The sequence below is a fragment of the Pelecanus crispus genome, chromosome 6, assembly GCF_030463565.1.
Source record: "Pelecanus crispus isolate bPelCri1 chromosome 6, bPelCri1.pri, whole genome shotgun sequence".
In the NCBI taxonomy this organism is placed as follows: domain Eukaryota; kingdom Metazoa; phylum Chordata; class Aves; order Pelecaniformes; family Pelecanidae; genus Pelecanus; species Pelecanus crispus.
The window spans coordinates 67,294,389-67,321,425 of record NC_134648.1 but is presented as its reverse complement, the minus strand read 5'-3'; the positions used below and the strand labels follow the sequence as shown (position 1 = coordinate 67,321,425).

General features: G+C 45.3%; 1 protein-coding gene across 1 annotated transcript in view; it reads left to right on the top strand.

Moving 5' to 3' along the window:
- Positions 1–2,031: 2,031 nt before the first annotated feature.
- Positions 2,032–27,037, top strand: part of KCNH5 (potassium voltage-gated channel subfamily H member 5) — a 167,690-nt gene continuing 142,684 nt past the window's right edge. Inside the window, exons 1-4 of the mRNA XM_075712579.1 lie at positions 2,032–2,104; positions 15,241–15,364; positions 21,785–21,891; positions 26,352–26,480. Coding sequence (XP_075568694.1) covers positions 2,032–2,104; positions 15,241–15,364; positions 21,785–21,891; positions 26,352–26,480 — 433 coding nt within the window. The remainder of the gene's footprint in view (positions 2,105–15,240; positions 15,365–21,784; positions 21,892–26,351; positions 26,481–27,037) is intronic.

Below are 27,037 nucleotides of genomic sequence, written 5' to 3'. Positions count from 1 at the left end.
GGGCAGAGCTCAGCAGGAGCATCTTTTAAACCACACCACTCTAAGGAAAGCCCTGAAGATTTCAGAGCTGGGCCGGGGGGAACGAACAAGTGTTTGACAAATAGGTTCTGGTTCACCTCAGCATTCACAAGCTGATGGTAACGGAGCTGGTCCCGATTTGCATTTGTTTAAATGAAAGCAGAACCAGACCTTTTGCTTTCAGCAGCTGCCTGCGGGCCGGCTGGCAGCGACAGCGGTCCGGACACCCAGGTTGAAAGGGCTGCTCCTGCAACAGCTCCTGCTGTGGTAGAGATTTTAAGCATGCACTTAACTTTAAGCAGAGGAGTTCAGGTGACCTCAGTGTGACTTGTTGGACCAAGACCCAAGCATGGGAAGCAGGAAGAGCTGAAAACAGGCTGGGGGAGGGAAGAAAAAAAAAAAAATTTTGATTTTTCCACAGCGGAGTAATGTCCTCTGGGAGAAGCACTGCTGCTTGTGCCAGCTACAGCAGGGGTGTGCAGCACACCGGGATGTGCCCTGCGGGGCACTCCCCTGCTCTAGAGAAACAGCGATTTTTCCATCTCTTGTTTCCTTCTGCGATCCTTTCTAGTCTGTAGCAGCATGCAAAATTAGCCGAGGCAGAAGCAAGAGGTGGAGAGATTCCTTCCAGGATTTTACTGTCCATACCGTTAAAAGACACCGTCCGAGTAATGAAAAGGCTGGAGGGAGAAAGGCGGCTGGGTCAAGAGTAGGGCAGAGCTTACACAGAAATTCCAACCCAAAGCATTCTATGATTCTATGATTTGAAATTGGCGTGTGGCGTCCCACCGCACTGCCTCATCCGCTCCTTTGGGGCTCCGGCACAGGAGCAACACGGCAGGGCTGGGTCCCTGAATAAAATGACAGAGAAGAGGGCTCCAGCCCCAAATCTGCCTCCTGTCGCCTCCCCCTCAAGGCTGCTGTCAGCGGGAGAGGGAGGAATCCTCTAACAGCCCGGCTGATGGCTTCACGCAAGGCTGGCATTTCACACGTTACCTTGCACCGTACGCAGCCACCTTCCGCTGTGTCTCCCAGCATTTCGCAGTCTGTTTTCCCCCAAACCCAGCCGCTGAGACACGGGAACGCTGTCTTAAAAAAAAAAAAAAAAAAAAAAAAAAAAAGTCTAGATGAAAATGCAGGGGTTTGGGGTTTTTTTTTTGTTTGTTTGTTTCGCTCAGGGGGACAGGGCAAAACTTCCAAGGGGCTTCCCGGAGAGAAGGACCGCGGGGACCGCGCAGGGGACGATGCTCGGCGGGGCGCGGCAGCGGGCACGACCCGCGCTGCCGCCGCGCCCCCCGGCGGGGCTCCGCTCCCGCCCCTCGGGCTCCGCTCCCTCCCCTCGGGGCTCCGCGCCCCCCGGCGGGGCTCCCCTCCCGCCCCTCGGGCTCCGCTCCGGCCCCTCGGGCTCCGCTCCCGCCCCTCGGGCTCCGCTCCCCCCGGCGGGGCTCCGCTCCCGCCCCTGGGGCTCCGCTCCCTCCCCTCGGGGCTCCGCGCCCCCCGGCGGGGCTCCGCTCCCTCCCCTCGGGGCTCCGCGCCCCCCGGCGGGGCTCCGCTCCCGCCCCTCGGGCTCCGCTCCCGCCCCTCGGGCTCCGCTCCCGCCCCTCGGGGCTCCGCGCCCCCCGGCGGGGCTCCCCTCCCGCCCCTCGGGCTCCGCTCCCGCCCCTCGGGCTCCGCTCCCGCCCCTCGGCCCCGCGCCCCCCCGCGGGGCTCCGCGCCCCCCCCGCCCCCGTCCCGGGGCGGCCCCGGCCCCGGCCCCGGCCCCGCGGCGGGGCGGGCGCGCAGGCGCAGGGGGGGCGGGCGGCGGCGCTCGGCGGCGCCGTGCGCGGCGCGGCCCCAGTCCGCGCTGCAGCCGCCGCGGGGGCGCCACTACCATGAGCGGCCGCGGCCGCCCCTGCGCGACTCACGGGCACCGGGCGCAGCAGCCGCCGCCGGCCCCCCCCCCCCCCCCGCCCGCCGCCGCCGCCGCTGCCGCCGCCGCCGCGCACCCCCGGCCCCCGAGCCCGGCGCTGCAGGATGCCGGGGGGCAAGAGAGGGCTGGTGGCACCGCAGAACACCTTCCTGGAGAACATCGTCCGGCGCTCGAGCGGTGAGAGATGCCCTCCGCCCGCCCGCCCGCCCGTCCGTCCGTCCGTCCGTCCGTCCGCCCGACCCTCCGCCCATCCAGTCCCTCCGTCCCCGCGGCCGCTCCTGGGGCGCCCGCGGGTGGGTCTGTGCCAAAGCGGCGCCTTCAAGGAACGGGCTCTGCCCGCGGCCGGGGGCTGCCGTGCCCCCCGGCGCCGCTGGGGCCGCCCCCCGCTCCTTCCCCTCTCCCCCCTCGCTTCTTCTTAAGCGTTAACGGTACTACGGAGTTGTAGCTTTTTTTTTTTTTTTTCTCCTTTTTTTGTGAGCCGCTTCTGAAAATAAGTAGTCATCATTTACATTCCTAATATCCTCACCGCTCGTCGGGCCATTTTTTCCCTTCTTCTCCTTTTAGTTCTCTAATAACTGGGCTTGCAGCCGTTTTCATTCAGGGTTTCAAAGTCTTTGCAATTCTGTGACGCTTTAAAGTCTGTGGCAAAGGTACCGGGAAAGAGGATGAGGGAGTGAGTGGCTGTGATTTGGACGGTGGTAATCCTGTGGCTGGGCAAATATGTAAAGAACTGTCTGCGGTTGCTCGTCTACACCTCCTCTGTTAGGTGAATATTTACAGGACTGGTTCGGGACTGCATGGCCATTAAATTGTTCCTTGCTGATGGAGTTAATTTTACCCTTTCATCCAGTGCAAAGCACTGATGAAGAGTACTGTGTAGAGCTCCATTAAAGTTACGATGTGGTTGCAGACCACCGTCTCTCTAGGTGTATTAATGTAGGTGCTGCTCTAGGCAAGTCTTGTGCTAGTTATATTCCTTTTTTATGTAGTAAGAGACCTCGACTTTGCATCTGCTAAGAGACACCTCCTTGGACAGCCCAAGTGTAGGGCGACCCTGCCGTAGCAAAGCATTGCTGTGCCAGCATACATCTGGGGACGTGAGTGGGAAAGGTGGGCAGAGCAGAGTATTGAGAAAAGTCACCACATGTGTTATTGATCGAGACGCTAATGTGATGGGAAATTGTGCTGAAAAGTGTTCCCCTCTACCTTCCTATTGCACGGTTCTGGATTTACCTCACATTCATGCTAACGTGGTCTGGTGTGCTGGCTTGAAGTTGATTTTGATGGGAGGTAGTGAATTAGTGATTCGTTGACTTCCCCAGGAGCAGGAGGGGTGTGAGGACTTACAATTTGCTTTAAAATGTTGTATGTTAAAATGCCAGCCTTGTATTAAGCCATCAGCCCTTTTTGGGGGGCTTCCTCTCTCTTCTGCTCTGTGTTCGGCAGCTGACTCTGTGTCAAGCTCTGTAGCTGCACGATCACTGAGAGCTGGTTTCCCGCAATAGTGTATTTATTTACCAGAATATTAAATGCAAGCTTAATTAATAGGGGTTTATATAGCACTTTCCCTCTGACAATTTCAAAGCGCTGGGTGGAATTTAATTACTCTTTGCAGCTCCGTGTGGAAGAGGACACACAGAGGCATTCCCAAGCTGTTCTTAGAACTGTGGTGTAAACGGGGGCTCAGGGCATCGCAGTTGTTCTCCCAAGGTCATATGGCAAGTTGGCAGCAGAGCTGGGAGCAGGGTTTGGGACTGCCATGCTTTTGTATCGTGCTCTAATTAAATCACATGTCCTCCCCGGTGAAAGCTTAGTAAAGCTTTGAGATGTCAAAAACTGCAAAAGCTCAGAAGGCTTTCGAACGTTATACTTTGAAAGCACGTATCCCTCTCCAGTTTTTAACCTGGTCTAATTTTGGAGCCTAAATCGTGCTGATCAGGTCATTCATTCTGCTTTTTCTCTGCCACTGATGATGCCTAAGCGTGATGCTACAGAGGCAAATCTGCCCTATTGGACATCAAAGTGAAAAGTGGGTTAGGAATTTGTTTTTAACTCATGTTAGTGGTCAGTGTTATGCCCTGAAACATGATTTAGTTCTTATTTTTGTCATCCAGGACATAACCTTATTTGTCCTTTATAGAAATAGTAATTTTCATTGGATTCAGCACTGTTTAATCCGAACAGAACAAATCTGGTTCAAGTATCTCCTGCCAGTGCTCAGTAGAAGGCGAGGATTTGGTCTGCTGACTGTGTGCTGGGTTTTGTTTTTATACTTGGATTTGCCAGTTTCCAAGAGATTTTTCATTGACAAGTTGAGGAATGGGATGAAGGAAAGACTGATGATTGCTTTTTAAAATACATCTTCAGCATCCTCAAAAAAAGCCCTTCTATTGCCTTTCCTGGTTAGAGAATACTCTCTTTTGAGATTTCTTATGCAATCCCATTGCACTTCTTGACCATAAATCTTCTTAACAACCAGGAGAAGGTTTGTAGATAGAAGTAATGTCTTCTATTAGGCAACAGGTATGGCTGAAAAAATTAGACAGGTATTTCAGCAGATAGGCTCTTCTTCAGGTGAAATGGAAGCAATGGTTTCAAAATGAAATGTAAGTGGAGACAAATTACTCGGACTTGCCAGAGATGGATCTGAATAACAAAATTTATAGACAAAATTGCAGTAATTTTAAAACGTGGAAAGTCGGAACTGACATAGTGGGAAAGTGGCATGTGGACTTAGTGTGGTGGCCAGCCTGGTGTTAAAAGCAATCGTATATTAAATGTTCAGCATTATTTACACGTTTTCTGGTTTTCCTTTTCACCCCAGCTTTGGCTACAAATCAGGTTAAAATTGTGGGAGAAGTGCTCAACGGTGAGTCAGTTGTGAGCACATCATCGAAGAGCCCTGCGGAAAGGAACGGGGTGGCTGTGGCTCTTCTGTCCTCCGCGTGGAGGGCTGGCATTTCTGGGCTGCCGTACTGGATGTTCCCCTCCTGGCCAACGCGTTTGGGAAAGATGGGGCAGCCGCCAAAGTGATGGGGTGGGGGGGGTGTCCCACAGTGTCCCTCTGCCCGGGAACCTCTCTTTTGGAGGCCACTTTACACCTTGGAGCTTGCGAAGTATTGTAGAGCAGCGGCATCCTTTGCTTTGTGGACAGCGTCAGGTTGCAGGTGGTTCCCGAAGCGTTTTGTGGTGGATGGTGTCCCTCGAGCTGCTTTGCAGGTTCTTCACCCACACCGCAGCAGCGCTCCGCTGGAGGAGAGACGCAGTCTGTGGGGAGAAGCGAGGTCTCTTGTTCGACCAGCCGCTACGGGTGGTACAAAGGGACAAACCCTCAGGACACACAGACCAATCTTCAGGGAAATCTCAGTGCACTCTCTGCAGTCCTTTTTTTTTTCTTTTAAAGCACAGTGAAAATACATCGAGTAAAAGTCTTATCTGAGGCTCACAAAGATTGATACGATCTCGGTACAGCCTTGACTGTGCCCTGGATCTTAAGAACACCAGGCGTTTTGCTGAGCTGAAAGAAGTGTTTTGTGAGAGCACTGGGTTAAATCACATTAAGGTGACTGCCTTTTACTGCCATTAGTATTTTGGACTTTTAATAAGGGCCATCCTTAGCGCAGTGTTCTCTCCTAAGATGTTCTCGGCAGTCTGTGCCCCTTATTAGTAATATTATTGGTTGCTTCTTCAGTGCATTCAGAGCTCCTGCTGACGCTGACCTCGGCTCAGCATCGTGGAGCTGCAACGGGTACAGAATGGGACAAGTCTCTAGAGCAGGGCTGGGCTTCGTGGACCTGGCTGGTGTGCAGAGAGATCTGGCGAGTTGAGCCACACGCACAGGGGCAGAGAAATGTCTTGCCTGTCCATCTTCACCCATCACCTATTCTAGCAGCAAAAGCATTAAGCTTGTGTTGATGGCAGAATTTGCTTTTATGGTAGAGGATGAGTTTGGGAGAAGGTTAACTCTCGGACTGTGCGGTAATATGCAGTAAAGAGTGCTAACAGTCTGGAAGAGGGGCTTAATTTAGTGAAAGAGTATATATAATTTTATCTGTATGATAAGAGTCATCATTATTGGTTATCATTTCTGTTGCGATAAGTCTTAGAAGCTTCCTTGGGAAAATGGGTCTTTCAGGTCTTTCACAAACGTGTTTCGACGCTTGAGCTGAAATCTTGGCTTCCCAAGGCTTATATGGGAATTTTACCACGAGCTGTAGTGAAACTAGCATTTAATTCCTGGCCTTTTTCAGCTTTGTGCCACGTTCCTACAAAGCAGTTCCTTCCGACAGAGCTTTACGCCCTGCTGGGTCCCCGCGACTTTGATGGGTGAAAGGATCAGCCCTGCTTACAGGTGACTGCTGTCAAGGCAGGTTACCCAGGAAAGGGGAGGGAAATGAGTGTCACACCTGTAGCACTAAGACACCTTTTTCATTTTTATTACACTGGTATTACAGACAAAATAAGTGTCTATTGTCTCTCCTGTCCTTCTTACTAGCCCATGTAGCGTACCTGACGTCTTACAGGCGGGGTGACAAAACTTTGCTGTTATCATGGGACATGATACGTGTAGGCTTCTCTCCCCTAAATTAAAACAAGCTGCATTTTCATCTGATCCGAATTAAGTCACACACGCTGCAGAGAGAAACTTCTTTAAAGCAAGTTACTTCAAGTTGACAGGATGTCTGTCATGGGGGATCCTCAGAAAAAAACGCGGGCCTCAGCAGTTGCCTAAATCTCTACAAAAAGACACTATAAACTGTGGGGTGAAAGTTTCCACGCTCCAGCTCAGCTGACTGCGGAGAAGTGACTGAAGGGATGACCAAGGAGCTTATGTCATTAGGGCTTTCTTTGGCATTTGAAAGCACAGCGTTCCTTTTGCAATTTCTACGACTGCAGGGGGCCTGCTTATACGTAAATCAATGCAAAGTGGATTTTTACACTAAGAAGCATTACTAGATGACATTTGTGAGGAGTATTCAATTGGAAGCGCCCCGCTTTCCTTACTTTTCAAGTTGGTTTGCTGAATGCGGAAAGATTAAGCATATCTGACTGCTGCTGAAATCTGGGGAGTTTTACATGGTCTAAAATTTTTTAAATGTGTTTTCTTTTTAAAGCAAAAAGGTTTTGGGAGCTCTATACCGTTGTATTAATTTAGAAACCCAAATAATGCCATATCGTTAGCTAAAGGAATAGCTGACTTTCCCTGAGGTCTGATCAGCTGCTTTGTAAATTGTGGGTCTTCTCTTTCTAATATTTCTTTCTGTGCGTATCGCTGACGGTGGGATGGGGCGGTGGGAGAGACGTTCTCTTCTGGGGGATGCTTGAGCGCTGCTGAGCGCTTGCCACAAGAGGTCACTGCAAGAGCTGTTGCATTCCCAGGTTAATGTTTAAATCTGAGAAAGAAAAGAAAAAAGAAATTATTGATTTTTTTTTTTTTCTTTAGAGTAAACATCCAGGTTTTTTATTGCTATTGGAAGGAGTATACAGCCAAGGAATAATGTCAGGAAGTCAAGTGAGCTGTGGAAATATATTCAATTAGCCTGTTTAACAGGGTACTCTTTGGTGGTTAACCAGGATTTTAAGTTTTTCTCCTGGAAAGCTAAGGGAATAGTATTTTCAGGATTGATAAAATTAAGTAATAGAAGATGTTTGGAGTTAGCACTCTAATGACCTGTTTTTCAGAAAAAGAGTCTGATACTTGTTTTATCAGCACACTCAGTGACTGGCTGTTTCAAATGCCAAGCCTGCGTCACCCGGATCGCGAGCCCGATCCTGCACCTGCACGTGGCGGCGGGAAGGAGCGGACCGCTGGCTTGCGGATAGCCCCGTAGGAGACCGTCCTGAAGCAGCGCCTCGGCGCTGGGCTGGGGTCCGTCCGGGTGACAGTTTTGCTTTAGCCACCTGCACAACGAGGGGAGCGCGGCAGAGGCAGAGGATGCTCTGCCAAAACAGTGTTTTTGAGATACAGCCAGGCTCTGTGGAACTGCAGCCAGGACTAGCTTCGGGCTGAGCGTTTGCAAGAGGGGCCCCCGTGTCTGAACAACCACTGTCACCACAATTTTCTCATCTGGGAACGTGAAGCAGGCACTCTCGTTGGTATAAAGCTAGAAACCTGTTTTTCGGTTGCTCCCCGAGGCTGCCTGTGTGCCTTTAGTGAGAGCTACAGTGTGCTCCGGTTGAAATTTAGTCTCGCTCCATCTATGTTGTGTTCTGCATAATTTTAATAGAGAACAGATTCAGCGGTGGCGTTTGGAAGATAACGGGGATACGTGAGGATTAGTTTAACTCTAGGATAAATGAATGTGTGGAGGAGAACCCGTGATCAGAATTGTATGAGATGTCATTTCGTGAGCAACTCATAGGGACGCTCTCTTGTTCTTATTGACTAAAAACTCTTCCTGGAGTCAATGAAGTTGTGACACAGTAAAGGCAGGGGACCGCGCTCTTTGTGGGCTTTCACATTCGGAATGATCAAAGTTAATTTTTTTAAGTTTTCAGGCGGTAAATTCCAGGTAGACTCTAATCTTTCGTCTTGAGCTCGCTTGCTGAATTGCTGAAAGCTGCTGTGTTCCAAGCTGTTGTGTTCCCAGCTACTTACGTGTGGATTTAATATTTCAGCCACTGCTGGATTATTTATCTTTTGTTTTATTTGAGGAGCACTTATTCGGGGCAGGAAATAGATCATTTTAGCCATAGTCGGTATGGTGGCATCTTGCTCTGGGTTTAGCCCTCTTTGCATCTTCATAATATGAGTATTAACTAAACAGTGGTACAGAAAGGTGACGTAAAGGGTTAGTTCTTTGAGAGATTTTTTTTTTTTTCAGGCAAGCAGTGCTTAATGTGCTGGATAAATTGGATGACACTGATGTTTTGCGTGCTTTAAAGACACCGGGGAAATAATGGCTTTGTTAGAAAACAGCAATGTGGTTTTATAGTAAGGAGTAGAAAGTGCTGATGGAGGTTGCTGCTGCAAGCACAGCGGTTTGTCTGCGGCCGACCCCAGAGCTGGAGGGATGCTGGTGCCCGCGGAGGCTGATTTCAGAGGGCAGTGCCCTCCAAAAGGGTTTAGGATTTTCTGCTGTATTCTGTGAAGACGCAGTACATCTTGAGCATGTGGTTGGAGTCACTGTAAACAACACCGATAGAAATATGTATTAACAGGGCCAAGACTTGCTCAGGAGAGCTAAAAGAAGATAAAAAATGAGGACATTTTTTAGGACCCCCCTTCCCCAACACACACATGGAGGAGCCCCACGAGTTTTCCAAGAACATCTAAACAAGACTGCAGCAATATGCTGACCCTGTGTAGTTATAAGGAGAGTCAGCTGACAGCAGCTTAAGTGGTTTCAGGCTTTTATAAGACAGCATTAGCAAAAAAGGCAAATTCCAAGTGTTTCACAGACCCTGCCAGGTCCAGGTTGTATTTGCTCTGCAATAGAAGGACGGTAATTCTGAAGGATGGCTCTGTGTGAAGTTGCTTGAGTTAGGAGTTTATTCCTAGATGGAAACACTGCTTCTTTTTATTATTATAATAATTATTATTACTTGTGTTCTGCTACTGCTTCATTTTTTGAAAACATCTTTTCAATGGTGACTTTTCTGAAAAGATTAGTTGCCTGTTTTCTTGGGAAGGGATGGAATTCCAAAATGGCGATTTGAACAATTTTGGTTACAAGTGGTACCCAAGCATTCTTGAGAAAAGATGATTCGAGACAACGTTTCTCACTTGGCTAAGCATATCCCCTGGAATGATTTAGCTGTTCTTGCTCTCCTGTGATTACATAACATGAATTTTACACTGCTTTGGGCATTTCGGTGGTTAAAAAAAAAATTGCTTGCACACTGGTCTTTTTGGGGGGTTTTTTGGTTCTTTTTTTTTATTTTTTAAACAAAACAAGGCTCAATGCTGTGTTGAGTATTAGATACTGCAAGATAGAGTAAGATTAAAGGCTTGCTGCTCTACAGCATAGGCTGCCTTTGTACAAAAGAGCCTTTTTGCAAAATAGAAGCACAGCAACAGCAAACACAGCGCCTTTAACAATTGTTTTCCTCAGTTGTGTTTTCTAACCTGAAATTTTGCTAACTGTATGCCTCTAATACCCCAATTCCTTGCCATCAGTATTAAACCTTGTAAATAGGAGAGTTATATTAGCTAATAAAAAGCCTGCTGACTTTCTAAGAGGAATCTAGCAACTCTGAGACAGGCGAGTCTGCTGGCTGAGCCCTGCTTTCCTGCCCTCTTATAGACAGACACTGGTGTTTAGATGTGTCTAGTCAAAGAATTTATACAACCTACAGATTTGTGGTTTGGGCTCTCTACAACATATCAGAAAGGGGGATGGGTGGAGAAAATGGTTGGTGGAGGCAATGACATCAAGACAAGCTTAGAAATAATTAAAATTGACTTTTATCTCTAAGGAAATGGGAAGTGGAAATGCATTTTCAATGCATCGGAGAAATCCAAGCAAAGATGAATGCATTACCAGACATTTCGGGCTAATCATCATGCAAGTTTTGAAGTTAGCTGCATGTTAATGTTTTCAGAGTATGAGATATCACCACATGATAATCTGGATCACAGTTGCATAGAGTTTCATATACTGGATCAGACCACCGGTAACTTGGCTATCCTTGGCAATCCCTGTTGTGATACTACTCTTTCAGTGAAGGTGTGGTATACTTAAAAACTGAGTGAATTCAGGTGTTCTGCTGTAGGCATAGGGGCTGACTTTGGTGTTGTCCAGTTATTAGTAGCTAACCTCTGTTAAGAAATACTTATCCTTGAGAATACCTCCAATATAATATATTGTTTAAAAAAACTACCTTGCAGAATATAGCTCTTGTGTATTGAATCTAACAGGAAGACAGCTGGGGAGATCCCGATGCTGGTGTCCTTGCTGTGCTCATCACCCTGCAATTTACAGACCTTTTGTTGTCTCCTTTATCTTCTAAGGAAGGCGCAAAACACCAGTCTTACCTGTTGAAGACTAGAGCAAGCAAGGAGAGCTTGGCTCTCCCATGAAGGGAGTCTGAGCTTGGGTCTGTCTTGCAGAAGGCATCTGCCCTGGGGGGCAGTCCTTGGTGTGTGGCATTGCAGGGCTCATGCCCATGCTTTAGGAAAGACTGATTGTGTAGAAGTCCTTTGGCTCACTCCAGAAAAGATGTTTGGTATGACCTAACCAGTGTGGAGTGTGGGCTACCAGGGGAAGGGGAGGACCAGGGGTGAACCTGGGATTTGATGGTGGAGGTGCACCGAGTGCTTGCCTGCAGCAGCGCCAGTGGGGCATGTTCCTGGGCTGCCCTTGGCTGAATAGCTGTGGTCTGGGTGCGTTTCCTTCCTGCTGTGTGCAATAAATATAGATGTATCTCAGGAAGGAGCAAGTCAGTTGGCATCCTGTAGGCAGGTCTGTAGCATACTTGTCTTTTGTTATACCTGATCTGCTTGAAGACTTAGCTTGTGCTAAGAGCCTGCCATGGGACTTCACCACAGAGCCACCGCAGCAGGGTGCAGGGGGACATCAAGGCTGAGGGTCCTTGCTTTGGACCTGTTGGCAAAGGAGGCCAGGAGGAGCATTCAGCCAGTTGTGCTTGGAAGGGAACAGACTCGTCTTTGGTGTTAGGCTGCCTTATGGCAACTAGAGATGGAGAGGAAATGAGGTTTTCCCAACCCTTGTCTCTTACACCAGGTTCAAGCAGCCAGTTGGAAATTGAACAGAGTGGAATTTGCCATAGTCAGGCTGATGGAAATCTTAACCCAGGACACAACTGTGATTGACCTTTCTTAGCAAGGAAACCATGTAACTGAGTTGTAGAAATACGAAGTCAGGCGTGCAGATGGATTTAGTCCAGGACTGGCTGGTAGGACTCAACCTCAGGGGAGGTAACTGCAGAGGTGGACTTTCATGAGTGGCTGGTGGTGATGGCGTGATACAAAGCAGTCTGTTCTCCAACTACACAAAACTCCTAGAAACCCTAAGGTTGTATTCTCTACTAATGAGTCACTGCTGTTGACCGAGGTTAGGCTCCAAAACGGAGATTTGTTAGAGAATATACAAGGAGTCACAGCAAGAAGACTCAAAGCAAAAACTCCTCTATGTCCCTTTGCACTCTGCAATTTTAAGAAATTATGGCCAAAAAAAGAGATTCTCTCAAAGTGTCCTGTCATCCAGTATGCAGTCTGGATGCTTACAGCTGGGTATGGACTGGCTAATGTAAAGTTAAATCTGCCTGGAGTTTTGATTTGGAGAGACTGTAGAAATAGGGAAGAATTCATATGTGTCTTGGTTGGAGAAAATAATGTGATTCCTGATAAAATGTAGGGTAGGCATGGAGTCCTGTGGATGCTGAGACTTGGGTACACAATAAAACCCAAGGGTCAGATGCTGACCCGTTCTTCCTTAAATTTCATCAGGTTGCTCACTGAGCAGCAGCATTAATGAAACACGGATTCCTATGGCTTTGTGCCCGCAGTTAGATTCATTGGTCTTTAACAAGATGCAAACATTGATTCAGGATTTTTCTTCAGTTGGAATAGGACACACACATACATATTCACATGCTGAGCATGGATGAATAAGCCTTATTTGCCTAGGAGACAAGGGTAAAAAAGAAGTCAGTTAAGTAAAGGAGAATTCATAGAAACAAAAGAAAATATATTCTGATATCTGGTGAAGTTTCTAGTACATACGCTATGTATTTGCTATAACCTTACAAATACTAGTATCTACCAAGAAACTTCTTGGGTCTACTTTTTTCTGATTTTATGGGATTTGTTTTTTAATCTATCAATAGTTTGTCTTTATGTTTTGTTCCCTCCCAAGTTTCTGGTGGATTTGAGCAGTTTAGTGAATGCCTTATCAAGTATTTTGAGACCCTCAGGTGTAAAGAAGTATAAAATCCATAGAAGACAACCATTAAATGCTGTAGGTTGGCTGCTGGTTGCAACATGCATCTTCTGCTGTGTACTCTGTGTCCTGAAACATATCCTGATGTGTGGGAATACACAATTAAGATTATGTCTGTTGGATGGGGAGGCTTTGAAGCAGGGTTACCTGCTTTTGGACTGTGGTCCTCTGGGGAGCACCCAGATGTGCACAGCATCCACGAATGAGTTTGGTATTGCAGTCTCTCATTGCCCAGGTTCTGCCCATTGTATCTACATATGTGAGCAAAACGTTGGTGAAAGATAATCCTGTAAAGAAATCTCTTTCCAAATCTAACCAGAGGACTTGTAGTATTGCTTGTTTCCCTGTGGGATGGGAAGCTAAGAGCTGTTTATGCTCCCATCCTCTCCAGCTGCTGGGGTGCAGTGGTGGTAGGGTGGCTGCCACGGGGGGAGCCCGCAGGGTTTAGGGGGCTGGTGGTGTCTCCCCTCTTCCAAATTGAGAAGATGCAAGGTGTTGGGGTGACATCAATACAATGGGATGAGCTCCAGTGAGCCCTTTGGTTTCCAGGGGGTTAGGATGTCCCCCGTGTTAGTATCTGTGCTGTGCTGAGGAAAGCTGGGCTGAGCCCCCAGTGCAGAAAGGGCTGCGGAAAGCCAGGGAGATTTTATGCAATGCTCAGGCTTTACTCTGTGTCCCCCACTGCTTGTAGTGAGGACATCTCCCTTTGGGTAGGAAAGCAAATTTTTAAAGTTGGCGTTTAGGCTTAAGAGTATTTGTGATGGATTCAAATAAATTCTTTGAGCTTAAAAGTGTTAGATTTCACAAAATCTAAACTTCTATTTCTCACACCGGTTGGCTTTTAAATATTTTTTTAATCTGCTTTTCTATAGAAAATCCAATAATCTCCAGATTATTTTTTTTCCAAATTCAAGCTTATAAAGAAAAAAGAAAGGAAAACTATTTTTTTTGGCACACTTCCCTTGTTCAATAGAATAATGTTTGCATAATGTACAATCCAGTCACAGATATAAATACTCTGAGAAGGGTGTGTGTAGCTCATGCAAACCCAGTGTCACTTTTATGTGAAAATAAATGCATGCACCTGAGTATATGTCTGTAAGTAATTGGCATAACCATTCTTAGGCTATTACGAGGAAAATTTGTAAAAATCTCCTTAATTTTTTTTCCACAAGCACTGCTGAAAGGAACGTTTCCTGTAATTTCTATACTACAGTGATTGTTAATAGTTATATTTTAGTAGCTTTTTAGCATCAATGAATGAGACCAGTTAGTTCCATAGCTGCAGTCAAAATGAAATTGAAAACTAACAGTAATAACAAAGAAAACTCTGAAGATCATCATGGGCTACAATTTGAGAACCTCTACTATGTGAGAATATTATTTCTGAAACAAAATTAGGAAGGTTTATGGTGTCAATGAATGTAAAATCCGTAACAGTGTGTTTAAGCAAAATGGTTATTTCCTCCTTTGGAAATGCCTTGCTAAAAGCAGGGATGGAAGAATCTTTCCAAACTATTCCAAACTGAATAAAACCATTTTAGGACTAACTGATAATGCGTTGGTGCCAGTCCGTGAGTATGAACTGTAGGCACTGACTGAAAGAACAGTTGACTGAAGCGATATTTAAACCTGAGTTCAGCCTCCTAGAAATACTCCCTGCCCGTATTTTGTATGTACAGCAACAGATGCGTGTTACTAGGATGAGTCAAACCCACCTATTTGCATTTTTAATAGACTGCCACTGAAATTCAGTACCTGTTTTGTGTTATTTCAATGTCCAAGTCCCTTTGGGACTCATCAGTTCCCCGATCATCCTGAATTTCCCTGTGGGTCACTTAATACCCGCACTCCCAGGCGTGATGTGGCTCGTGGTGTACCACGAGATGCTGTGGGCACATCTGGCCCCTCCCCAGCGGCTCCTGCCGCTCTCTGTCCCTCATCCCAGGGATGCTGGCTGTGTCCTGCGAAACAGACTGGGACCTGCCAGGAGGAAAAATTTACTTGTCTTAAGCAAGAGAGTCATCATCACTGTTGGGCACACATACAGTTCAGCGTTTAAAATTCAGTTTGCAAGTTAATTTAAGGTTGATTTCAAGATACATACAAAATGAAAATCAAACATGATACCTTGCCCAGATGTTGTGAATACATGAATCCTTTCTAAATTGTTAAAGCATTATAAAGCATATACAGCTTATATCAGTGTTTTAGGGTGCAAGAACCTATTGATTTTATCTTGTTTTGTCGCAATTTCTTTTCTGATGCCCCTTTTGATTTCAGTTCCCTCTGAAATTTTGCTGTAGAAGTTGCCATCCTGAAAAACTCTGCATGTGCTGTGTAACACAGGGAGGATTTAAATGTACTTTGCCACTGACAACGGCCCTTTCTCTCTTTTTATCTTTTCAGAATCCAGTTTTTTGTTGGGAAACGCCCAGATTGTGGACTGGCCTGTAGTTTATAGTAATGACGGTTTTTGTAAACTCTCTGGCTATCATCGAGCTGACGTCATGCAGAAGAGTAGCACTTGCAGGTATGCCGACTGTCTGTTCATTGCCACTCGATGCACTTTTAAAATTGTAATCTGCTAGGAGGAACAACAATAAGGTTTTAGAAAAAGGGTTGATGTCAGAAAAGCATTGTTTTGCAGAAATTAAAGTATTGAAACAGGCTTTAAATGAATGAAACCAGCAACTTACCCAGGACATGGTAAAGCACTTTGAAATTTATCCTGGCTAATATCAATACAAATGTGCTCTAGCTAATGATCCATTAAAGAAAGTGGGTTTTTAGGTAATATATTTCAAAGGCGTTTTTTACTAGCTTTTTGTTAATTGTTCTGTTATCGTGCCAGGAGGCGGTAGCCCATGTTGGTCCGTGTTACTACACACACACACGCAGAGCGCTGTAATGCGCAAACTGCATCTTTATTCCCAAGAGAGTGATTAAACTGATGATATGTTTACTCTAAGCATTGCAGCTTTATGGCTTTTTCCCTTTGTTGGTGGTCTTTCAGGAACGGGCAGCTGTGATTTATGGTTAGGCATGCATCTGTGCCTTTGCTGCATCCTTTAAAAGGAGGTGCTTTGGGGAAAGGCTGAATCCCTGATGCGTGTGCATGTGCGTGTGTGCGTGAGCAAAGTGAACGAGGGACAGAGGCAATAAGGAATGGCTGAGAGACAAGTTTGTGTAGGTTTTCCCTGTATGTGTTCAGGGAGCGACCAGCTCCAGGGCACTGGGAGGAGGGGGCTGCATATCTACAGCAATGATTTTTGGGAGCTGGGTGCTGCCAGACACTGTCATCAGCTGATGCTTCAGCTGGCCGGAGCAGGACAGGCAGCGAGCCTGTCCTCAGCTGTCAGTCATCACCTACTCCAAAAAGCAACACGTGCTGACGTGTGGTCGCTACTCTCATCTGCCGGGAAGGAGAGGAAGCCTTGGGGTCCAGGGTTGCTCTGTGCAGCCAGGTGTCCTCTAATGGGCAATGGAGAAGAGATGGGCACGTGCTGCTGAAATGAAATACATGTTCACACAGTGGCAACAGAGTCGATATGCTCAGTGGGGCTGAAAGAAACAGCCTTGTCGCAGCCATCCCAGATAGGCACATGTGCTTTCCCCTTTGCTCTCAGCTATCCTGTATATTGAGCTGTGTAAGTTTGTTGTGAGCCAGCACTTTTACAGTCTGTGCACATTAAAATAATTACAAATATAGAATGGGATTATAGGGAAACGTTGAGGAAGTGAAGATTTAGCAATACCTCTCTGATAATGATTCCCCCGTGCCTCACATACTGAGGGGACCAAAAGTTTTATTCCGAGTGCTTTTTGTGATTGTGATGGGCTCTCACTTGTAGGGATCCTGTTCTGACCACGTTCAAGTAGATCATACAGGTGAATCATACACCTGAAAATTCAAGGAGGAATTATTGTGGAAAATGGAATTGGTAGCAAACTTTTTTTTTTTCTTTACTCTTCATTCTGTACATCCATCTCTGGATTTTGGAGAGGCCTCTCTATGCTTGAAGCGTGGCTAATACTTCTTTTGTGCCTGGGTCTTAGCTAGTGGAGTTATATATGCGGTCTGATGTTTCCTGCTGCTTAGGAGACATCCCAGTCTTTGCAGATTAAAGAAGAGCTGGAGAGGTTTTCAGCACGGTCTGACATGCAACGTGTAGCCTTCCAGAGCAATGTCTTTGGAGCTGCTCTCTAATGAAGAGCTGTGCAGCTGTATGGAATGGAAAATAGTCTCAAAGGCCAACGGTGCCTGCTTAGGCTTACTCAGTAGAATGTCATTGGAGGTTTTTTCATATCTGGGGCTGTTATTTAAATTATTTTCTGAGTCAGGCTCTCAGTCCAGATTTTCTGTTATGCCCAGATTATGTTACATTATACATCAAAATTGCTTTATATATAACGTTTGCTTTACAGTTCTAAGGCAAGTGCTCTGGGGTAAGAGTGCTATAGTGTCACACCTTTGTTGCAGGTTTTGGAAGGGTCTGTTTTTACAGCTTTTTAGTGCCAAAAATCTGACCAAAGGCAAATACACTGTTATTAACAATGTAAATCTAGCCCCTGATTCAAGTTGTTGTTGTTACTGGTGTGATAAAGGACAATTTGTAAGTTTTGGAATATTTGGTCAGTTTACCCCTGCCTATAAGATATAGTGCCTTCAAATCAGCTTTCACCTATGCTTTTCTCCTGGGTGGTCCAGTGAGTACTCACTGCATCCTCTTTCTGTCTGTCCCACCCCATACCTTACACTGGGGCTGCTCCTGTGTCATCATTGTATTCAGTCTCAGGTGGTCTCAGCTGATGCTGACCACAGGGAGGGGTGGATAAAAACTGAAGGCACTGGAGGTGCGAGTCGTTTTTTTTTTATTCCAGCTCAGGCAGCGAGTTAGTCCTGTGACAAGCTGATAATCCCTTTGATTTTGCACTTCTCTCATCTTTAATAAGCATCAATGTGCCCATTGGTAGGAAAATCACTTAGAAGTACCTAAGTGCAAGTGTCAGTCTCCTTAGTTTTATGGGCACTGTATAAAAGGCACAGTATACATAGCGGTCAGGCATGTGTAGCTGGGGCTGATATATAGAATAATTGGTATAAGTGAGTGCGAAAATGCACGGCATTTTTGCATTTTTAGGTGGAAGAACTTGTGTGCTGGTGAAGCATGGCTGTACCAAATGAAAATGAGCTGACAGTCCAGGAGGAACAGGGCATCCGCTATTGCGACACCTCTAACCTTCAATTAACCATGCAAAAACCCCTGCCTGGAGGCGCAGCGATAGATCAACAAGCATGCAGGGAAACCACTTGTTTCATGCCCGGTTGCCCACAGTCATGAAAATGTATGTCTTCAGGAATACGTTGAAAGAATAAACAGTTATAAAACATTAAAACCCAGTTTAATGTTGCAAGTAATATCAGTGTTTTCTAATATTGTTGCTTATCAGTTAAGCTCCGTATTCTCATCAAGCCTTCGGAAGAGCAGGCAGCCTTTGAATGGCTGGTTAGTAGACCTACCCTGGCATTTTACACTTGGCATTTGCTCCAGGCTTAGCTTTGCTTACTCTTCCTTGCACCTCGGAGCCTCGTGCTGGGCTGGGAGTAGCTGGTTGCTGGTTTTGTTTTCAAAGAGGAAACCTGCTCTTAGGCCCTGTTTGCGTGTTGCCTTCCAGCTGTACAGGGGGATGGAATTGGATCTGCTTGCTGAAGCGGTTGTTTACAGGTAGTGTTCCCACCGAAACACTTGGAGCGCTCCAGTTGGCATCTCTGCTCTCCCTTGTTTTGATTTACTGCCATTACAAGTGGGATTAAAAAAAGTCTGCGAGTGAAATCCTGGCTCCAGTGCAGCTAATGGCAAAATTCCCACTGTGTTCAAAGAAATGGGGTTTTGCATGCTGGGTACAGTGTGCTGGACTTGAAAAAAGTTAGATTTGATAACTGGGATGTCATCTCCGTGACCTGATTTTTGTGTATGCGAGAAAGCCTCCTTGCACTGCTGAAGCTGTGCAAAGAAGCCTTGGTGAGCATGCCAGTGGGACCCAGGGAGCCGCACCATTTCTCCTTAGAAATGGTGCCTGCTCTTAAGCTTGCAAAGTTTTGAAGATATTGATGTGTTTTGGTATTTGCTGTTCCTCTTGGGTAGATGTCTGTCCATTGCAATTGATAACTTTTCATCCAGTGCTTTTGGATGAGAGTTGTAAATTGGATGCAGGATCGTATACCTTCTGTGCTTCACCTGTCCTACATCTTGGATAATTCCTCACAAACAGCTGTTAAATACCACCCTGGCATGCACTGCAAACCTGGAGCTGTTCTGATGCCGCTGCTCTGGATCCTGACAAAGGACAGAAGAGCTCAATACAAAGCTTCAGATGGGGCTTTTCTGTACCGAGGGATGCTTTCAAAGGGAGGCGGGAGACCAGCCATCTTAAATGACAAATGGGCTGTTTCAGAGATGGGGAAATTATCTAAGATTGTGCCTTTCTCTGAGTATTTCAGTAAGTCTTGTTTCTCTTTGATAAGTCTATTTTCTAGGTAGTAAGATTCCCAGTAGCAGGGTGGTTTTGATATTTATGTCTTGTACAGTTTGCACTGAAGGCACTTGACAAGCACTAAATAACAAAAAACATGAGGCAGAAAAAGACAGAGTGATTGACTGAAGAAGTAGGAGTCCCTCCATGTGTACAAAATAGGACAGACTAACTTAAATTAAACCTGTGATAAGCAAAGATCTTTACAGTGAGTGGCTTTGAGGTTTCTTTGGTGTTGTTAAAAATCGCCTTCTGAAAAATGTTTTTATTATTCCACAAGCCTTTAAAATGTCTCTTTATATGTGAAAATAATGTAAGATTTCAGTATTAAAGGTTTACTGCAATAATAATCTGCCTTTAATTTAAAACATAAAGTTGATTGATTGCATTCAGAAGCGCTAACTGGTATTGTCCACCACTCAGAATGCCAAGTACAATTTGTCATTTTAATACTAATTAATGATAACTTTCTGTATTACAAGCCATATAAAGTCAAGCACTTTAACAAATTCTTGGTATTTTTTCCTTCAGGGCTAAGAGAAACATTGTTTTAAATCTCAAGAAAACAACAACAAAAAAAGAGAATTCAATTGCACAAGAGGCTGGGCGAAAACTACCAGCTCTTGTTCTGTTTTGCAGACAGGAGAGCAATCTGCTTTAACCTCATCAGTGCATTAAAAAAGGCATAGAGTAAAAAAAATTAAATAAAATCAAACTCTTTTTGTTGTCATCTCACTTCTAAATGTATAAAAGTTTATCAGCTGAACTCAGGAAAGAAAGGCAGGTCATTTGAAAATGAGCAGTAGGCTGTGTTTTCCATTTCCTTGTAAGTTAATGGTAAGCAGTACCTTAAGGAAGCCTTGTGCCCTGGTGAAACCATTTCCTGACGTCAGTCGCCATAGTGGCGTCTCCATTACATTGCTGTCCCAAAGGTAACAGTTCCGATGTCATTCATCAATAGCTCTCCCTGTGTTACCGGTGGAGAAGCGCCTGTAGTGCCGTACAGATGTTGTAGTTACTCTGGTGCCCCGCATCTGCCTCCATCACCCCTGCTGGGCAGCACCTTATTTTGGGAGCAGCCCCATCACCTCCCTTGGCTGGCTCTGTAAAGAAAAGATTCATGGTCTGGCCTTCATTGAGTATTTTAATGCTTGCCGAGTCACTAACCACTATGCCGTTTTATTGTTTCTTTCAGAACAGTAGACATAAGATAAATGTTTATTGAACCTTTGGAGGTCTGTTGATCAATAGAAGAGAAGCTGCATTGAAACCTCAGAGGCACTGATAGCTTTTCTTTTCTCTTTCACATTCTCAGGGTTGTCTGTTGTAGGTTTCAGCTGAAGCTCAAACTGATTGTGAACAAAGAAAATGGGAAAAAAAAGTCTGATCAATTAAAAGTATATTCATCGAAGTGTCTGAAAGCTTTTATCCCGTGTTCCATTTTCCTGCAGTTCTGTAATTGGGAATTTGCACAGAGTGGTCTTCGCTTATTTTTAATCTAGCAAAGAATGACAATAACAGCCTGGCTGTGTCCTTACAAAGGCTTTCAAAAGTAAGGTCAGGGAGTTGGGTTTGCTTACACCAGCTGAAAGTCTGACCTGGAAAAGAATGCAAAGATGAGATGGTCAAGTGGCAAGAAATAGCGGAGTTAAAATTACGTTTCTGTTTTCTCATCTCTGGAGGGGGATGAGTCTCCAAAAGCATTTTAATGTTTCCCATATTTTCACTGAAATATTAAAGAAATGCAGTATACAACAAGGAAAATGGGGGTGAATTTGGTTATGTTTGGTAGTAGTGCAGACGTAGCTACACTGAGATAACTCATACACTTGCTTTCTGTGCTGAATTTTCAGAGAATTACAGTCATCACTTCTTATTGGTAAATCCTCCCTCCTTTTGTAATCGGTATTTAGGAAAAGGATTCCAATTATCTTATTGTCCCAGATGCATCTTGACAGGATTAGATTTGTAGCCATCAATTCAGCCAAGAGCCTTTACCTGTAGTAGCTTCCATTCCCCCTCCAGAAGCCTTTTCAAGAGGATTGAACAAAATTTGGGAGGTTTTAGAGGTTTTGTTCCGTTTTCTCTGTTTTGACAGCAATATTCTCAAGGCCTGCAGCTGTGGCAATGATGGTTTTATAGGCTATCAGCAATTTTTCTAACCATACATCATTAAAGATACGCTCAGAAAAGCACTTAATGAAACATTACAGTAGATGTGTTTGCTGCCATTTACAGTAAAAAGGTGGTCATGGTTACTATTGTAGGTGACACTAAATATTTAAATGAAGTGTAAATCGTAATTAAACTTTTGTAAATATCAGTTAATAGCATCTGCAATGCTCATGGTGTTTAAGGTGACTGTAACAAAGTTGTTGCTTGTCTAGAAAAAAGAGAAACGTTTTTTCTTTTCCAGTTTTATGTATGGTGAACTGACAGACAAGAAGACCATTGAAAAAGTCAGACAGACTTTCGACAACTATGAGTCAAACTGCTTTGAAATTCTCCTCTACAAGAAAAACAGTATGTATATATTTGTGTATAGTGTTGGGAGTGATAATGCATATTTAATGTATATAATAGACTAAAATAAATTTTCATTTTGGCATATGGGTAAATTTGGGGCAAGATTTGGAGAAGAAATGGGTATTTTGGTCACCACAGCTCAAGAAAAGAGCTCTTTTTTCAGGATGAGTGTTCAGATTGCCAAGAATAGTTGTTCCCTGCTGTCTCTAGTCTGACTCCTTCTTTCCAAAACATATTTAGTTTTGAGCATTGCCTCCCTGAAGGGAAACTGACTGGGTTAAGTGAAAAGAAATCCTGAATGAGGTTCCTCCACATCCCTCAGGAAACACCCCCATGTCTCCACAAGCGAGAGCCCAGACCCTGTTTGCTGTGAGTGGATGCTCCCAGCAGTGCCTCTGCAGTGTGTAAGCCAACACATACGAGCTCTAGTGGGAGTGCTAAATTTGGTGCATAACCCAGGGATTAATTAGAAAACCAGGGAATTTTGTAACTTATGAGATGTAGGACCTAGGTCCCTTCCTCTTGGTGTCATTGGGTTTACAGGAGGTTGCCGGAACCAGGGAAGATTTTCTTCAGTTTGTCTTAACCCTGAGTCATTCCAGTCACATTTTCTGTCCTGCCACGTATGTGGGTAGTACTCCAGGCTTATCAGTGTCATAGCGCATACTAAGCAAAACCCACACTGTTGGGTGGTCTCACGCTGGGCTTGTGCAGTGTGGACTTTTCTCCCTGGCTGGTGGTTGAAATTCCTGCTGTTGTCAGTGGAGATGAGCAGCCTCCTCCACTGGCACAGGCCATCTTCCCAGGGTAGGAAGCCAGAGCTGTCAGATGAAACGTGCTCCAGAAAAGCTGGTTCCTCTACACTGAGCAGACAAAGCCTAGTTGGCTGGGTCGGTGGCCATGTCAAACACAAGCCAAGAGCAATCTTGACGGAGATGTTTTCTTTGCTTTTGCTTCCCTTGCCCAGTACAGGGTGCAGCTCCTGTGGGGTCAGGGAGCTTTCCCCCTGGTTCAGCTGCCTGAAGCCCGGTAGCTGAGGCCACGTTCCCTCCCCCTGTCCCACCCCGGGTGGACTTCGGTGCTGGCATGGAGCACCTTGCTGGGGTGAGGCTGGAGGTTTTCTCTCCATGTTGTGGCTGCGGGAAGGTAGCAGTGTGCCTCGGGAAAGAGCTAACTGTGCCTGACTGCTGCATTTCACTGCAAACTCACATGAACCTCTCATGACGTTGAAGAGAGCATCCTGGATGCCTTGTCTTCTTGAAACAAACTCACATGCTTTATGCTTTATTTCCACTTTCCATTTTTAGACTAAATCTTCCTGTATGTGCACTTAAACAGTAGGAAATGACTTTAGGTTTCTCCAGTTCTGCCTGCTTCAAAGCATTTTAGCCAACACTTTAATTAAAAAGAGAAGCAAGAGTGGCTCTGAAGTCCAGCTGTTTCTGCAGGTGCCCAGGAGAGCCCTCCAAATGACTTCTTTTTGGTTCCTTAGCATATGGATGTGTCTCTTCTCTAGATTTTCTGCTTCTCTGCCTGTTTCCTGTGCACGTCACCTGGGCGTCCCCTCACATTAGGGGTATTTCCTGGGATAGACTTGTGTTGGGTATCTTTGCAGGTGGAGGTGCCCAGTGCTGTCATGCCCTGTGTCCATATGATTTCTGAAGAGGATCCCAGAGACCCAGTGGTCTCCCCAACCATTGCTTCCCTTGTGAACTGGGCTGGCAGCTCTGGCTGTAGCACGGGCCAGTCCTGAGCTAAATTCCTTTCTATTTTATTTAAGTATAAAAAGAGGAAAGCCTTCTCTTGGTGACTTTTCTGTAACAAGACAGCCACTTTTTGCTTTGGGTTGTGGATTGCCTGCTGCAGCTTGATGATGCTTCAGAGATTTATTGAGCTGCAGTTGCCGTAATAAAATCTTCACCTTTGCCCAGATCTCCAAGCCTATACTTTCCATAAGTTGTGCAGGATTACAGAAGGACTTCATGGAAAAGTCCTCATATTTCTTTTCAGGCTTGAGTCAGTTCCCATCCATAACATCTGTTGCCAGCTTCCTTCTCCATCACCTGAAGCCCAGAACTTCAACCTCTTGCTAACACTAATAGGCTCACCTTTTGGCTCCAGTTCAGCATCTGGTTTGCCCAAGGTTTGCTTCCATTTGTCATACTCTGAGCCTTGCAGAAGAATGTTCTTCAAGAATCTGCCTGCTTATCCTTCTTATCCATCAGGATGAATATTGGAGCAGATCAAGAAATAAAGAGTACTATCTGTTGGTAGGAATTAATATACTTCTACATATTCATATATATGAATATACTTCTGCAATTACTCTGTGGAAGCGCTTGTGTTTATCACCTGCAGAGACCCTGCATATTGCCTCTCTCCTGCTTGGAGCTTGCAGTGCTCGCAGAGCACGCTCCCACCCACATTTTCAAACTATAGGTCCAGAAGTGCTGTGCATTTTTGATTATGTGGCACAACCTTTTCTTTCTCACTCATTCCTTTATGCTTTTGGCAGAAGGAGATTCTGAGATTTTTGGGTTGCTTTCCCATCCTTCTTTCCTTCGGCACAGAGATGCTCTTCATGAGCTGTTTTTCTCAAGCAGTATCCACACGACTGCTGACTTCACATGCCCCCTTGGCATTTTAATCCGGTAGCAGGTTTCAGGTTCAGACCTGAAAATTTGCTACTAATTTCTTCCGCTTTACTGCATTCCCTCATATATAGACCTCAGCTCTATCCACACAGCTTTTCAGCAACCATGTAGGCATGCATATATATGTATATGTGGGTAATGTGCAAGAAACCTCTTTGCCTGCTTTTGCCCAGATTGCTGCTTCTACAGCAGTAGCCACCTTGCCTCTGTCTTTGGTTTTTATCAGTGCAGTTGTACAGGTTATTTTGCCTACTTACTTCCAGAGCTTTTCAAAGGGTGCTGATGAGTTGCCAGGTGTAAGGGCAAGTACAGTAGTAGTCCAGAGAGCTGCAGCACTGTTCTAGAAGTTATGAAAAGAGTCTTTTTCTCTTCAGTTAGCAACCAGGAATTGAGATAATCAAGTAATCAGCATAATGGCTGTGGAGTTACCACAAAAAGCAGTCCCCCATCTCTCCCACTTCTCCATTTACTGCTAGTGAGTTACTGGTTTAATCCCAGTTCAGCAATGCTGAATTTTGTCATGAACCCTTGTGGATTTTAACCTTCCCCACAGTAGTCCTAGTCCAAATGGGTTTCATTGCCCTCTGGGCATCTACCGTGCAGTTCCTGGCACAGCTCCCAGGCACAGTGCATTAGAGGAGATTTGGGGGGGCCAGCGCTGCCCATGGGGTAACAGTGGGCAAGTGGCTTGTCTCAGTGTGTCAGCTCTCAGACTAGCATTCAGGCAGCTCAGAAGAAAAGCCATTATGTTAACTGGATGAAGGCACATCAAATCCCAAAAGTAATTAACTGGCTGTGAAGACGTTTATAGTGCAGTGTGTGTAGGTGCAAGTTTGGGGGGGGGGACGACATGGGCATGGAGCTTTGTCGGATGGAAAGCATCTCTGACATTCACGTCCCTGCAGGTGAACAGGGTGTTTCTAAGCAAATTACTTCAAGTCTTTTAGGATTTCACCCCTTACAGAGCAGACCTGCATGTACACAGGGGACTGCCATGTGCATTTCAGCCTAGGAGGAAACAAGACCAGTTTCGGCTCCTGAGCACCTGTGGGAGCCCTGTGTGAACAATGAGGGTTTACCCAAAGCCATGCTAACCACTCCAACATCATAGGCATTTTTTGGCTGTTTATTTCATGAGTGGTAGGATTTGAAAAATATTTTATATTTATTTCAAAAGCTAAATAGAGATGACTGCATTGGGAGAGTGCTCCACTGGGCAGGACAGTAAGGAGGGAGAGGGTATGACCTGAAACACAAGTAGGAAATCGAATCTCCTGATTTGTCCTGATAGGACATTTAGAGTCCATGTCTGGATTAACTCAGGTCTTCTTAAATAATGGAGTAGCGTCAAATTTGGAGCATTTGACAGTATACTCTATCAGTTTTGGATTTGATAGCGTCATATTATGTGAAGAAGGAATCAAATACCTTCCATCCATTCATCCATTTTTTCTTGCCTTCCTACCTTGTAGACACTGTTTGTGAGACATGCTGGGAAAAAACAAGAGCAAGAGGGGAATGATAATATATTTTATTTCAGAATGGAGATTTATAAAGCCGCCTGCCTCTGCTTATCTAATTAGATTGGTAGCATTTCCCCATTTTAATGAAGCTGTAAAAATGGGAATATGTTGTTTTCCTTTGAGGAAGTAAAACTAAAAGATCTGGAAGGTGTAGAAATACTGAGATATGGTCCTAAGGTACACATGTGTTATAATAACATATAAATGATGTATTCTGTGTACAGGCTGGGGAAAGTTTGTGCTACACCACAGTTCAATGTCACCTTTTTCTCTGCTTCAGGAACCCCAGTTTGGTTCTACATGCAAATTGCACCTATAAGAAATGAGCATGAAAAAGTGGTTTTGTTCCTGTGCACTTTTAAGGATATCACTTTGTTCAAACAACCGATTGAAGATGATTCAACAAAAGGTAAATATGAAATACACTATTAATTTTTGTAAAAGATGAAGTACATGCTTGAGCTCAGCCCTGTGACAGGGACATGTCATGCCTGTGATCTGTGTCTTGAATTCAGGAAATGTTTTGTGACCTGTCAGAGTATCAATGCTGCTCTCCTAAATTACTGCTTAAAAATAAAAGATAAATCACTGTGAGTGGAAATTACCTAACAACATTTTGCCAGAGTCACAAGCCTTCCTTCCTCTTTGTAGTTTCACTACTTCATCACTACAGCTGGCATTTGCTAAAAATTACATAGTTTTGAGTCATTTTAATGCTGTGTTGTTTTGGGAGACCTTTCTCCTAAGGGACCGGTATCTTTTTTCCAGAAAAAAATAATGTGTTTTGTGCTGCGATGTTGATATTTCCTCCCTTTCTCACTCTTGGAGATGAAATGCGAAAGAAACAGCCCATGTGAGTCCTTTTTTACTGGCCAGCAATGTTGACTGCGTGGCAGCGGACATCGTACTTGTTATTTAACAGCTGCTGGTGATGGCGTTTGTTGGGATGTGCCATGCTCTCGTCAC